Source organism: Acomys russatus, chromosome 4, assembly GCF_903995435.1.
Source record: "Acomys russatus chromosome 4, mAcoRus1.1, whole genome shotgun sequence".
Taxonomy (NCBI): domain Eukaryota; kingdom Metazoa; phylum Chordata; class Mammalia; order Rodentia; family Muridae; genus Acomys; species Acomys russatus.
In genome coordinates this window covers 29,629,180-29,643,268 of record NC_067140.1, presented here as the reverse complement: position 1 = coordinate 29,643,268, position 14,089 = coordinate 29,629,180, and the positions used below count along the sequence as shown (strand labels likewise).

The following is a 14,089-nucleotide window of genomic DNA, read 5'->3' as shown; positions in this document are numbered from 1 at the left end:
ATAATAAACAACTCCAAAACAAAAGGCTGTATCTGGCTTAAAATTTTTGGGGGAGAGGGATAGTTTTTTTTGAGACAGGATCTCACTAAGTAGTATAAGGGGCTTTTCTTAATTAAATCATTTGAAGCAGGAGGATCTCCTTTAATCCACATCTTTTGAGGTGGGACGATCCACCGTCAATGTAAGCCACATCTGCTGACTGTCTATATGGAAGACATAGAAGAAAGAAGCTTTTGTTCTTGGCCTGCTTTCCCTCACTCTTATTGCCAAGTTCATCCCTTCACTTGCAATAGAGCCTACTTCTTTGGGATTCTAGCATATATTGAAGATCCAGCTTCGTGAACTGAACAACTAACTACTAAATTCTTGGACTTTCCGTTGTTGAACTACCTGGACCACACTGGTAAACTAAGTCAATAAATTCCCTGTGTCTATCATTTCTGTTCCTCTGAAGAACCCTGGCTAATACAATTTCAAAAGCTTGGACAGTTTCTCATATCAATATATAATGTGTTTTCCATTAATAATTCATGATGACAAATGAAGTATAGAAATAGACAAAGGTTGTCTATTTTAAGTGGCACCTTCTGCTAGATTATATTTATTAACAAATAACTTAAAAATTCATTTAAGCCTTTTTTTGAAAAGTTACTAATGTTCAAGCTTAAGAGAAGTCAGAATGAGACTGCTGAAAGATAACCATGAAAGAGCCACAAAAACAAGAAGTCCAATCTCATCTTTTTTTAAAAAAAAGATTTATTTATTATATATACAGTGGTCTGCCTGCATGTACACCTGCACACCAGAAGAGGGCATTAGGTCACATTATAGATGGTTGTAAGCCACCATGTGGTTGCTGGGAATTGAACTCAAGACCTCCAGAAGAGCAGTCAGTATTCTTAACCTCTGAGCCATCTCTCCAGCACCCCCAACCTCATCTTGTTTATACTATGAAACATTTACTAACTATAAAACTCAGCAATTAGGGCTGGAGAGGTAGGTCAGCGGTTACGAGCAGTGACTGCTCTTCCAGAGGTCCTGAGTTCAATTCTCAGCAACCACATGGTGGCTCACAATCATCTATAATGAGATCCGATGCCCTCTTCTGCCCTATAGAGGTACAAGCAGGTAGAGCACTGTATACATAATAAATAAATAAATAAACAACTCAGCAATTAAGACAAATGCATAATTTGGCACTGTCTCTGCTTTCACGTAAACTAATTTTACACTCTATATCATCCTTGTACATGTACCTTTTGGAATTCTTCCATACAGGCTAGCCTTTCCTTCCAGTTGCTACTGTCTAGAAGCTGAATACAGGTTGAGGGAAGAGCAGCTGAAGCTTTTTCTTCACATACTTCCATCTGTAAGATATAGAAACATCATAATTAGAAACTGCTTAAGGAACCAATATAAAAGAAAGCCAGGCAAAACTAAAACACTCCTCCAGATACACTACAGTATTTAAATCTTATGCCATAAAAGGAATTCTGTTCAAGTAAGAATCTATTAGTAGCTAAAAGGTATCAATGTACTGAGAACTGAGTTACAGAGCTCAGCAGAAGACCTCCAATCCCCTCCAGGACCTTAACTTTATCACGTGTGATACTCACTGAGAGTTCTGGCTCCACTATTTCTTTGGTCTCCAATCCTTTCTTATTCTTTGTTCCAGCACTTGCTGAACCTCCTGGGGCAGTTGTTTTGCCTTTTTTAGGTGGTCCACCAGACTAAAAGAAAAATTTAAAAGCATAAACCACTTAAAATTTAACATAAATAGTTTTTGTTGTTGTAACCTTTTTTTGTTTCTTTGTTTTTTGAGACAGGGTTTTTCTGGCTGTCTTGGACTGGTTTCACAGACCAGGCTGGCCCCAAACTCTGTCCCGCTTGCTGGGATTAAAGGTGTGTACTACCATGCCTGGAGGATTGTTTTTACATATTTTGAGTCTTGAAATGTTATTAAAATGAGATTTCCTTAAAAATAAACATACTTTTATTGTCCATAGAATTTACCACAATGTCAAACACAGAGAGACCTAAAGACCATCCACAGAGTACCTGGCTAATCTGCAGGTTGCATATTAAAAAACCTCTAATTTGCCGGGTGTGGTTGCGCACGCCTTTAATCCCAGCACTCGGGAGGCAAAGGCAGGCGGATCGCTGGGAGTTCGAGGCCAGCCTGGTCTACAGAGAGTCCAGGACAGCCAAGGCTACACAGAGAAACCCTGTCTCACAAAACCAAAAACAACAACAACAACAACAAAAAAAACAAAACAAAAAAACCTCTAATTCAAAATGAGTTAATAAAACATACCAAAAGGGGGGAGGGGAAAGAAGCTGGTTATGGTGGTAACACTCCTTTAATCCTAGTACTCAGAGCAAGTTCCACAACAGCCAAGGCTACACAGAAAAACCCAGATTTAAAAAAACAAAAAACAGAAAACCCAAAAACCTTTGGGATGGAGCGACAGCTCAGCAATTAAGAATGCTGACTGCTCTTTTAGAAGACCTGCCTTCAATTCCTAGCAATCATATGGTGCCTCACAACAACATATAATGGCATCTGATGCCTTCTTTTGGTATGCAGGTAAACATGCAGACAGAGCATTCATATATAAAATACATAAAAAAACTTTTTTTTTTTTTTTTTGGTTTTTTGAGACAAGGTCTCTCTGTGTTAGCCTTGGCTGTCCTGGAGTCACTTTGTAGACCAGGCTGGCCTTGAACTCACAGCGATCCGCCTGCCTCTGCCTCCTGAGAAATAAATCTTTTTTTAAAAAAAGCAATAAAAATAATGAACTGAGGGCTGGCTGGAGATGGCTCAGTGGTTAAAAGCATTTGCTCCTTGGAGAGGATAGGAGCTCAGTTCTAAGCACCCATATCAGATAAATAACTGCCTGAAACTCCAGCTCCAATGGTTTTGAAGCCTGCATAAACAGCCATCACCTCACATACATAAGGTCTTTAAAAACCAAAAAAAAAAAAAAAAAAACAAACAAAACTGGACTTGGGTTGTGGTGGTGCACGCCTTTGAATCCCAACATTGGGGAGGCAGAGAATAACCATGACTATGAGTTCAGGCTCTTACTAAGCAAAGTGTGGTAGCACACATCTATAATGCCAGCACTCGGGAGGCTGAAGTACAAGCATGAATGACTTCAAAGTATGCCTTGGCTACAAAACAAGCTTCAGACCAGCATGGATTACTACTGAGTAAGACCTTGTCGCAAAAAATCTATTAACCTTAGTAGTAGGTGCTTTTTTTGATGGCCCCGGTTTGGGTACTGAAACATCCTTTGTGTCTTTGTCCCCTGCTGCCCCCGATGTAGCAGCCCTTCCAGGTACAGGCTTGGATTCCTTCTTTTCAGCTGCAAGTCCAGTTTTCTTACCATGAACCAGCTCTACTTTCTCCGAACATTCTTTGATCTAGAAAAAGCAATATGAACATCATTATGTTAAATCAACCTTAAAACCCAACGATTACATTATTAGAAGTCATTACAAGAATTCCGAAAATATTATTTTTGTGTGTGTAATTCTAATTTGTGATTTTCTTGGCAGTACATATAACTTGTGTTTTATTTCTTCACAAATTAAAATTATAAAAATACCTATAATAGCCATGGTTTTGATAAAAGACATTTATATTTAAGAAAGTACATTTCTAGATTACATCTTCCATAGATTGGTTACTCAGCTTTGGCCAGGCTATAACTTGAAAAGTATTTCTTTCTACTATTGTATCATATCACTATAACTTAAGAACAAAATTTCAACAAACAAGTTATTTTTAAACTTGTTCTGAACTATAATTAGAGAATTAAATAAATAATACTGATTACCAGTGGGTGTTTTGTTGTCCTAACATAGAAAAAAATTGGTTAAAAGAAGAAAAATGCCCAGAAAGCACAACCCAAAACTGATTTCAAATGCATGCATGTTTACACATAATTTTTTTTCTCCCTACAGAAACTGGCAGTAAGCACCAGGCATGACAGCACAGGCTTTTCTTTCTTTCTTTCTTTCTTTTTTTAAAGATTTATTTATTTATTATTTATACAGTGTTCTGCCTGCATGTGAGCTTGCACGCTGGAAGAGGGCACCAGATCTCAATATAGGTGGTTGTGAGCCACTGTGTGGTTGCTCGGAATTGAACTCAGGACCTTTGGAAGAGCAGACAGGGTTCTTAACCACTGAGCCATCTCTCCAGCCCGATAGCACATGCTCTTAGCCCTAGAATTAGGGAGGCAGAGGAAGTCAGATTTCTGAGTTCAAGGCCAACCTGGCCTATATTAAGTTGCAGGATAACCAGGGCTACTCAGAGAATCCCTGTCTTTAAAAAGAAAAAAAAAAGGTGTGTGTGGGGGGGGACTGGGATTCAATTCCCAGCACCCACACGTGGCAGTTCATACTGTCTGTAACTTCAGTTCCAGGAAATCTGACAATCTCACTCAGACATACCTGCAGGCAAAACACCAATGCACATTAAAACAAAACAAAACAAAAAAACCTAAACAACAAAACACACGATAAAAAAGAAACTGTCAATTAAAAAAACAAAACAAAACAAAAAAATTCATCAAAATCATGTAAGTACTCTGAGGTTTTATTTTTTAATCTTTTATTTTTTGATAATTCATATGTATACACTTATCTATACATAGAGTGCACAGTTATCTACTCATAACTCTATTTCATCCCTATTACTCATACCCTTTCTTTACGTTCAGTGACACAATGAATTTAACCCTTAGCCATCTGTGTGACCATGTATGGAACTATATCCATTAGAGCATGGTGTGCTCATCAGTGAGTATACAACTAAAGACAATGGCTGCCCCTTCTTCAGAATCTATCTGTAGACAATAAGTTCAACAGAGTGGGATAGGTTTGCAAACTGTAATGCACAGAGACAAGACAATTATTAACCTACCTTATCAAGTTTGAGTTTGTCAACATCAGCTAAGAACGGGTTTACTGCTTTCTCACCAACCACCTTCAAAGCAGTACCCAGTGCTTCAAATGCAGCGTCTCTGACTTCAGGAGCAGAATCATTGATATGCTATACAGAAGTAAATGATATTTAGTACAAAGAATTTTAGTTACTACTAATTTTATTCTGAACAATTGTTGTGGATAAAAATTTTCCTTTTCCAATTTCTTTCTTTCTTTCTTTTTTCCTGGAGACAAGGCTGTCTTGGCTTTGTAGACCAGGCTGGCCTTGAACTCACAGAGATCCGCCTGCCTCTGCCTCCCACGTGCTGGGATTAAAGGCATGTGCCACCACACCCGGCCCTTTTCCATTATCTTGAAGTTAACTGCTGCTTTTCTTTTGTCAATTAACAATCTTTCACAATTCTTTCTAGGTAGAAAATATCTTTAGATAATTCACCTAATTAATAATTTCAGCTAATAATTTATTCACCAAGTTACTGTCACTTTTATGTAATTCATTTTCTTTTATGTGTATGAGTGTTTTGCCTCCATATGTGCATGTGTACCATGTGCATGCCTGGTGCTCACAGAGGTCAGAAGAGGGAAGTGGAGCCCCTAGAACTAGAGTCACAGATAGCTGTGAACCACCACGGAGGTGCCAGGAACAATACCTGGATCCTTTACAAGAGCAGCTCTTAACCACTGAGTTATTTCTCCAGCCCCTGTAAATGCTCCATATGTATATATGCATGTTCCCTCCCTTCACCTTTAAAGGGGATCTGGAGATTTAACTCAGGGTGCTTGTGTAACAAGTTTTTGCCCTCTGAGTCATCCTGCCAAACCATAATGCTTTTTTTCCTTTTTACCTTCTATCTAAAATGCCCTATTCCCTGCTGTGTGTAGTGGCAGCACACACCTTTAATCCAAGTACTTGTAAGGCAGAAGTAGGAGGATTTCTATCAGTTTGAGGCCTCCCTGGTCCACAGAGGGAGTTTCAGGACAGCCCAGTCTATACAGAGAAACCCTGTCTCAAAACATACAAACAACAATGCGCTATTCCCAAAGACCCTCAAACACCCCAATTTGATGCTTAATCTTGGCTAATTTGCAAGTAGAACATGACAGTTATAATAACTTGGGTTCAGAATGTCTGCTCCCTAAAAGATCACAATCTATAGTATTAGTTATAAAGTTATTATATATAATTAGTGGGAAAAATATACAAACTATCTCCCAATTACCTTAAGTAGAGCAGCACAAAAGGGCTTTAGTAGACTCTTCGGCAACGTAGAGGCAGTGCAGTGACGGAAGCTTCTTGCAATAAAAAGTGATGTCTGCTGCTTGATAGTTGGATTTTTATTATCCATTACAGCTAAAACATCCTCGCTGATGTTCTGTAGTGTGGTCTTTAGAAGAAAACGCCAATGAGTTTTTTTCAACTCTAGTCAAATTATTATAATGACAACATTTATTAAGACAAAACCATGCTGTCAACTTACAGTGAGGAAGATTGCATCAATTGCTTCCTGCAGGGCTTGCACCACTTGAGGCTTCTTCTCTTTGAATTTTTCTAAAATTGTTGGCACAACCTGTAAAAGTAAGCAGCTAGAGTAATATTCTAACAAATATAAATGATGTACTGTAGGGGCTGAAGAGAGCTCAAGAACACCCAGCACCCACATGGTAGCTCAGCAGGTAAGAGCACTGGTTGCTCTTCCAGAGGTCTCGAGTTCAGTTCCCAGCACCCACAACTGTCTGTAACTCCAGGATCCGACACTGTCTCACAGACATACATTCAGACACAACACCAGTGTAAATAAAATAAAATAAATAATTTTTAAAAATGTATTTATTTTTTGTTCATTTATTCACTATGTAACTCAGGCTGGTTTACTTGGAATAGCTCTATGGTCTGGGCTAACAATGAACTCTTAAATCCTCCCGCCTCAGCCTCCTGAGTGCTAGAATCACAGGTGTGCAGCGCTATGTCTAGTATTTCAGACAGCATCTCACTTTATGGTCCAAGCTGACCTTAGGACTACTAGACTCCACTGATACTTTCACATCATTCTTTCTAAATAACACACCCAATCTACATTTAGAGCTTGCTTTATGTATTTATGTGTGCTTGTTTTTTGAAACAGGGTTTCTCTGTGTAGCCCTGTCTTAGAACTTGCTCTGTAGATCAGGTTAGCCTGAAACTCAGAGATCTGCCTCAGAGTTCCAAACTTAAAGAGAACTGGGATTAAAGGTATGCACAACATATCCAGCTAGGGCTTTATTTATTGCCATGATAATAAGTCAGCATAATTTATTTCTATTTGTTAGTATCTACTTTAGTTTAATTCTCAGGAATTATTTTTAATGTATGAGTAACCAGCCTCCAAAATACAGTTCAAGTGAGGCTACATATAAGTGTAACAATAAAAGTGACAAATGCCAATATTTCAGAATATTAACTCATTAAAAGTTAAGTCAGATGAAATTTAGATGCTACCAATATCTGCCACAGTTAAGGAAAACATCTCAATTTATTAACCCTATTACTAAACTTGATTGCTACCTAACTTACACAAAGAAATTATATTCATAAAATGTCTTCAAATTTCCTTAGAATAAATTTAACAGAGGGGTCACATTCAAGTATACCATTATTTTTTATATAAGGAAAAACTATGAAACATATTTCATATATTACTTTCACTTACAGTTTTATTTTGCCATTCCTACTCTCATTTTCATTCTGATATGGGTTACTAAAAACAGTTTCCCCCAGGCTGAGCATAATTCCAGGTTAGCCAGGGCTGTTAACACAGAGAAACCCTGACTCGAAAAACCAAACCAAACCAACAAACAAAAACATTTTCCCGTTAGGGTCAGAGTGGTTGGATAGACAACCCAGGACCCTTATGCATGCTAAGGAGATGCTCCACCGTGAGCTATAATGCACAATCCTACAGTTTTTACAATTTTATTTCAACTCAATGTATCTCATAGTTATAAAAGTAAAGAAAGATATAGTAAGTAATAAACAAATCAAATTGTTAGGCTAAGTCCAATTTCTATATGAGCCTTAAAAATTTCTGAGAAGCTAAACTGAATATATATGAAACTCAGTGAGATGTTTACTTTGTCCAATACAGAAAGATCTATGCCAAGAGCTGTTTTAAAATATAAAACTAGCCTACCATTTCTGATAACTTTGCATATTTACATTTAAACAGATCATTACTTACATGTCCTGCATATTGTCCAAATTTCTTCCTTAGCCCAACAGCTAGGCCAGTAAGACATTTTGCTGCCAAAGCTACCAACATGACATTGGTGTCCTTTCCAACAACCTGTAAAGGTTAAAAAAAAAAAAAAATCATAACCCTGTAGAAAGGGGTACTGTAATGCATCCTCAAAAGAACTCTTGAAATATATTATGCCAATAGATAATCAGTCTTATTATTTACAAAAAGAGGACAATCTTTTGGGGGGGGGGGTGTTGTTGCTGTTTTGTTTTTCAAGACAGGGTTTCTCTGTGTAGCCTTGGCTGTCCTGGACTCACTTTGTAGACCAGGCTGGCCTGGAACTACTCACATTGATCAGCCTGCCTCTGCCTTCGAGTGCTGAAATTACAGGCATGCACCACCTCGCCCAGCTTAAAAGAGGACAATTTTAATCTTGATAATAATGAATTAAAGCCTCTACTATGTGCTAATCAGTGGGTTTGTTTTTGTCTTTGTTTTTTAAGGGAAGGGAAGAAAAGGAAAAGAAAAAAGAAAACAAAAAGAAAAAATAGACACACTGACTTGCCTAACATATGCTGAGGCCCACCACCACCACCAAACAAGCAAAAATCAAAACACCAGTATCACAAAACAAGCAAAAACCAACACACCATAATTTCAAATCCCTGACACTCCAGGATTGGCAGCTGGGCTGCTTGTACTACACAATTGTAGCAGAGAAGCTGAAGGTTTACTGTTATTACTTTGGAACAGAAAAACCAAATAAACATATTTCCAAAAGACATGGGGCAATAGCTCTGCAATATTTATACCAAGGAAACACCAGTAGAAACTGCTGTGGATTCTATCAAGTCCATGAGGACTTTACATTGCAAATCCCATTTTAATTGTTCCTGTAAAGGAGTTTCTGGCCTTGCAGCAACCATTAGTCACAAAGGTGACTGAGTTTTGTTTTTTGTTTTTGTTTTTTTTGTTTCTCCTGGAAGACTATGCTTCAGCAGTTTATAAAACTGCCTTCCTACAACCCCAAAGCCCAACACTTATCTAAATTCATAGGCATGTATCAATTCAGCAACACAGAAATGATTAGGTTCCTTCCTGCCCATCTCCGTTGGTGGTAAAATGCTGTTTTTAAGTACCTAGAAATCATGTTTTTGTTTTTTGTTTTACTTTCCCAGTAGAAGCAATTGCTTTGGATTTTACCTAGTGCTTAGTTCCATAAACATACTGCTTCAGTATTGAGTCTCAGTATCAACAACTTCTAATACACAATACACATATCATACTAAGAGCTGGCATTTATATTCCCTAAATAATAAAAAATTCAAAGATTTATACTTATCAAATACAAACTAGGTGCTATAATTCTGGAGCTGCTTTGTAATGCTTTTTAAAAATGTAATGTTCATTCAAATTGCATGAAGTAGTTATTATTAACTCAATTTTGGAAATTTCAAAAATGAGAGAGATTAACTTGCTCCAGGTTACTAGCAAGCAAAGGCAGGGAGGTCCATACAGAATGCACATCTTTTGATGTGATCATTAAATAGCTCTACATCTAAACCAACAGTATATGGCAACTCCATTTTCTTTATAGGAGATGGGATCATAGACCGGCGGTGGTGGCACAAGCCTTTAATCCCAGCACTCAAGAGGCAGAAGCAAGCAGATCTCTGAGTTTGAGGCCACCCTGGTCTACAGACAGAGTGAGGCCCAGAACAGCCAGGGCCACACAGAAAAACCTGTCTCAAAATGAAAATGGAAAAGAAAAAAATAAACTCACAACAACAAACATAAAGAGTGCTGATGAGCTGGCTTATTGGTTTGCTGCAGAGGACCCAGATGGTGGATTCAGTTCCTAGCACCCACGTGTGTTTCACAAACACTTCTAACTCTAAATCTAGAGGGTCTGACACCTTCTTTTAACTTCCACAGGTACCAGGCATGCAAGTTGTGAACATACAGACATGTAGGGCAAAACAGCCATACATGTAAAATATATCTAAAAACAAGAAAGAGGAAGAGGAGGAGATGGAGGCAGAGGAGCAAGATAGATAGAGAGAGAGAGAGAGAGAGAGAGAGAGAGAGAGAGAGAGAGAGTGAGTGTGTGTGTGTGTGTGTGTGTGTGTGTGTGTGTGTGTGTGTGTGTGGAGGCATTGGGGGCGGGGTGTTAACCAGACTTGGCAGTACATGCCTGCAACTCCAAAACAGAGATGATGGTAAGACCAGAAATTCTAGAACTCTAGGTCATCTTCCACTACAGAAAAAGTTGGAAGTCAGATCAGGCTACACTAAAACAAACAAACAAAAAAGGTTTCTTTCTTTTTTTGGTTTTTCTAGACAAGGTTTCTCTGTGTAGCCTTGGCTGTCCTAGTCTTGCTTTGTAGACCAGGCTGGCCTGGAACTCACAGCGCTGCGCTTGCCTCTGCTTCCCAAGTGCTGGGATTAAAGGTGTGCGCTACCACGTCCGGCTTTTACAAAAAGGGTTTCTAACTAAAATAGCAAACTATAAAATCTGGGGAAATACGGTAAATCCAAATCTTATTATGGAGGTTGAAAAATATGCTCATAAGATTATGTTAAGTCAAGTAACAACTCAAAAGACTGATTAGTAAATTATTCAGCTCGGCTCATACATACACTCTTAGTGCTCAAGAAGCTGAGGCACAAGGATCACCATGAAAATATGAGCCAGCCTGGACTACATAATCAGCTCCAGTGTAGCCTGGGATACCTTTTTCACACAGACAAACAAAAGAGCCACAGTGGCTTGTTTATAGAAATACCATTAAGGAACAGGGCACTGTGGCGCACGCCTATAATGCCAGCCCTCAGGGAGGCAGAGGCAGGCAGATCTCTGATCTCTGTGAGTTCAAGGCCATCCTAGTCTGCAAACAAGTCCAGGACAGCCAGGGCTACACAGAGAAACCCATTCTGGAACCTGCCTTCCAACCCCCAGACCCAATACCAAAAGATAGAAATACCATAAGCAATTTCAAAAGGAGTAATTCTACTCATTTACATTAAATGAAAAGGGAAATTTAGTGGGATTACTTGATTTAGGGAACAGTAAGAAAAGGAACTATCAATAGACGAAGAGGAATCGGTGTGCATCTCATTCTTAAATTTAAGTTTCCTTCTATTTTACCACTCCTCCATTTTTTGGTATGTCATTAGGAAGTTAACATACTACAATTGAAATTTGTGTACTTGTAGATGCACATAAAATCAAATATAAAAATTAAAACGTCATAAGTATCTTAACAACTTTCTTTTCCTTTGCAGCCTTTGACTCCTCTCCCCAGTACCTTCATCTGAAGAAAGAAAAGTTTTGTGGATTCTTTTGGTTTTTCGAGGCAAGGTTTCTCTGTGTAGCCCTGACTTCTGGAACACTCCCAGGGACCCACCTGTCTCTGCTTCCCAATCCCAAGTGCTGAGATTAAAGTATTGTGTCACCATGCTGGGCTTTTTGTTTTGTTTAATTCTTCTCTCATATATTACATCCCAACCACAGTTTTCCATCCCCTCACTCCCCCAGTCCCTTCCCCAATCTCTCCTCTCCCTGAGACCCACTCCTCTTCTATTTCCCTTCAGAAAATTTTGCTTGGCATTCTGACAAACTACAATCTGATATCATTGCCTGTATTAACAGAATACTTCACACTTAGAATTTGCATAATTAAACATATCTCATTTAAATAGCCTGTCTTATAAATTATAAAACTAGATCAACAAAGCGCTAAGCTATCAAAGTGTTAAGATAAAACCAATTTCTAACATAGAATACTAAGTTTTTTAAATTCTTTTTTTAAAGGAAAGTATCCAGGCATAAGTAGTGCACACTTTTTTTTAAAGAAGTGTGCATGTAAAGATGGTTACAAGCCACCATGTGGCTGCTGGGAATTGAACAACTGAACTCAGGACCTCTGGAAGAGCAGACAGTGCTCTTACCACTGAGCCATCCCTCAAGCCCCCAAGTTTTTTAAATTCTAAATTTTAAAAAATACAGAAGCCTTTTATTGAAATACTATTGCTAGTGTTCCTTACTAAAATGGCAATATATTTACTATTAAAAAAAAAACAACAACAACAAAACTCACTGAATTACTGATGAAGAGAATTTCAGTGGCCCATCAAGATTTAAAAAAAAATGACTGAATTACTGATGAAGAGAATTTCAGTGGCCTGTCAAGATGCCAATGCTGAAGCTCCTCCCATTTACCTTCTTTAATGCTTTTACTAAATCTGCATAATCGCCTGCTTCCAGTTTGGGATTTTTCACTAGTACTTCTACAGCCTCCAGGGCTTCTTTTCTCTCTTGCCATTTTTTTGCCTCCTGCAAAGAGAATATAAATCACTTGTAGAGCATAAAATAGAGCATAATAAATTTCATTTGATATACACACTGTATACATAATAAATAAATATTTTTTTAAAAAAAGAAATAAAGAAAAATGACAAAAAAAGTTGAAAATGTATTATTAGGTAATTACTGAGAGAATAACATTATAGGAAGAAAGAACAGCACAGGTTAAGGTTCAGAGTTAAAAATAGTAATAAATCAGTGTGGCCTACCGCATTTTTTCGGACCATAAGACACACTTTCCCCCCCTGAAAAGTAGGGTGTACCTTATGGTCCAATTGCTGTTTTTCTTGTTTTACTGCTCTAAAAACTGGGTGTGTCTTATGGTCAGGTGCATCTTATGGTCCGAAAAATATGGTATTTCTTACAGAGAAATATAGCATGTCTGAAACAACAAGTGACAACTATTAGAGCTACAGCCAAAAGGTACATTGAGGTGTCAAGATCCTAGACAGGAGAAAGGACGGCTATAGGATGATTTCAGGCATCATCTTCAGACTCATGGAAGCCACTGAAGAATTTAGATTATGTTTCAACATGGGAAAATTTTTACTTTTCAAAATTTATGATTACATTATAAAATTCAATGGAGAGGAAGCAAGATGTAGTGACAAGGAGATAGTGACTAAAGTGCGAATGTTTCTCATATGGGGATACTTTTTCCCTATTGGAACATACAGCAATGTTTGGAGACATTGACTGCCATGAATTTAAATGGTGTTACTAACTCTAATGATGTATAGTGGATAAAAGCCACATACACTTTTGAACATCCTATGACGCGTAAGATAGATCCACCAAGACAGTTATCAGAAACAGTCAAGAAATCTTAGTCAAAGGTGAACTTGTAGGAGTCACTTCTCTCTTTCCACTCAGGTTATCAAGCTTGAAAGCAAATACCTTTATGTGCTGAGCCATCTTGTCCACTCAAAAATAGATGAAGATAAGAGATATTTAAAGATCAAAACAGAACAAATGAAGAAAAAGCTGAAAACATTGTTTTGATTTTTGGCAAGACATGCTTTGTTTTGTTTTCTTCCTGCTGTAATATGGCTCTCTATAGAAAATAGTAAGAGAAGAAAAAGAAAGAAGCAACTCACTTTACTAGGAAGATATGGGGGAGTGGGAAGGCATACCAAGCAAGGACTGAGGAGAACATTTTCTAATTATCACCCAAGTCATTGTTTAAAATAAATTAAAGAGGCTTAACCATTACTTACAATTTTGTCATAAAAGTCTTTGGGAAGTTTGGAAAGGATCTCTACTGCTTCCAAAAGCTCATAAGCATCTATCTGTGGTACCTCATCACCATCATCACCACCTTTGAAGGAAAAAAACAAATTAGACCTTGAATTTTTTTTTTAAAGCTGGGGAAAGGGCTCAGAGGGTAAAAGCATTTGTTGAATAAGCCGAATGACCTGAGTTTGGATTCCCAAAGCCCACATTAAAAGCCAGATTCACTAGCACAAGCATCTGCAATCTTTTTTCATTTTCTTTTTTGTTTTTCGAGACAGATTTCTCTGCATAGCCCTGACTATCCTGGAACTCTTTCAGA

At 38.0% G+C, this 14,089-nt stretch overlaps 1 protein-coding gene across 3 annotated transcripts in view; it reads right to left on the bottom strand.

Moving 5' to 3' along the window:
• The window catches only part of Ckap5 (cytoskeleton associated protein 5), a 106,847-nt gene that overhangs the window by 47,402 nt on the left and 45,356 nt on the right, over nt 1-14,089 (bottom strand). For all 3 annotated transcript variants that reach the window (XM_051144112.1, XM_051144114.1, XM_051144113.1), the window contains exons 7-15: nt 13,755-13,855; nt 12,394-12,507; nt 8,172-8,276; nt 6,435-6,524; nt 6,177-6,341; nt 4,934-5,062; nt 3,244-3,426; nt 1,617-1,730; nt 1,257-1,367 (exon numbers count right to left, since the gene is read on the bottom strand). In XM_051144112.1, the coding sequence (XP_051000069.1) occupies nt 1,257-1,367; nt 1,617-1,730; nt 3,244-3,426; nt 4,934-5,062; nt 6,177-6,341; nt 6,435-6,524; nt 8,172-8,276; nt 12,394-12,507; nt 13,755-13,855 (1,112 nt within the window). The remainder of the gene's footprint in view (nt 1-1,256; nt 1,368-1,616; nt 1,731-3,243; nt 3,427-4,933; nt 5,063-6,176; nt 6,342-6,434; nt 6,525-8,171; nt 8,277-12,393; nt 12,508-13,754; nt 13,856-14,089) is intronic.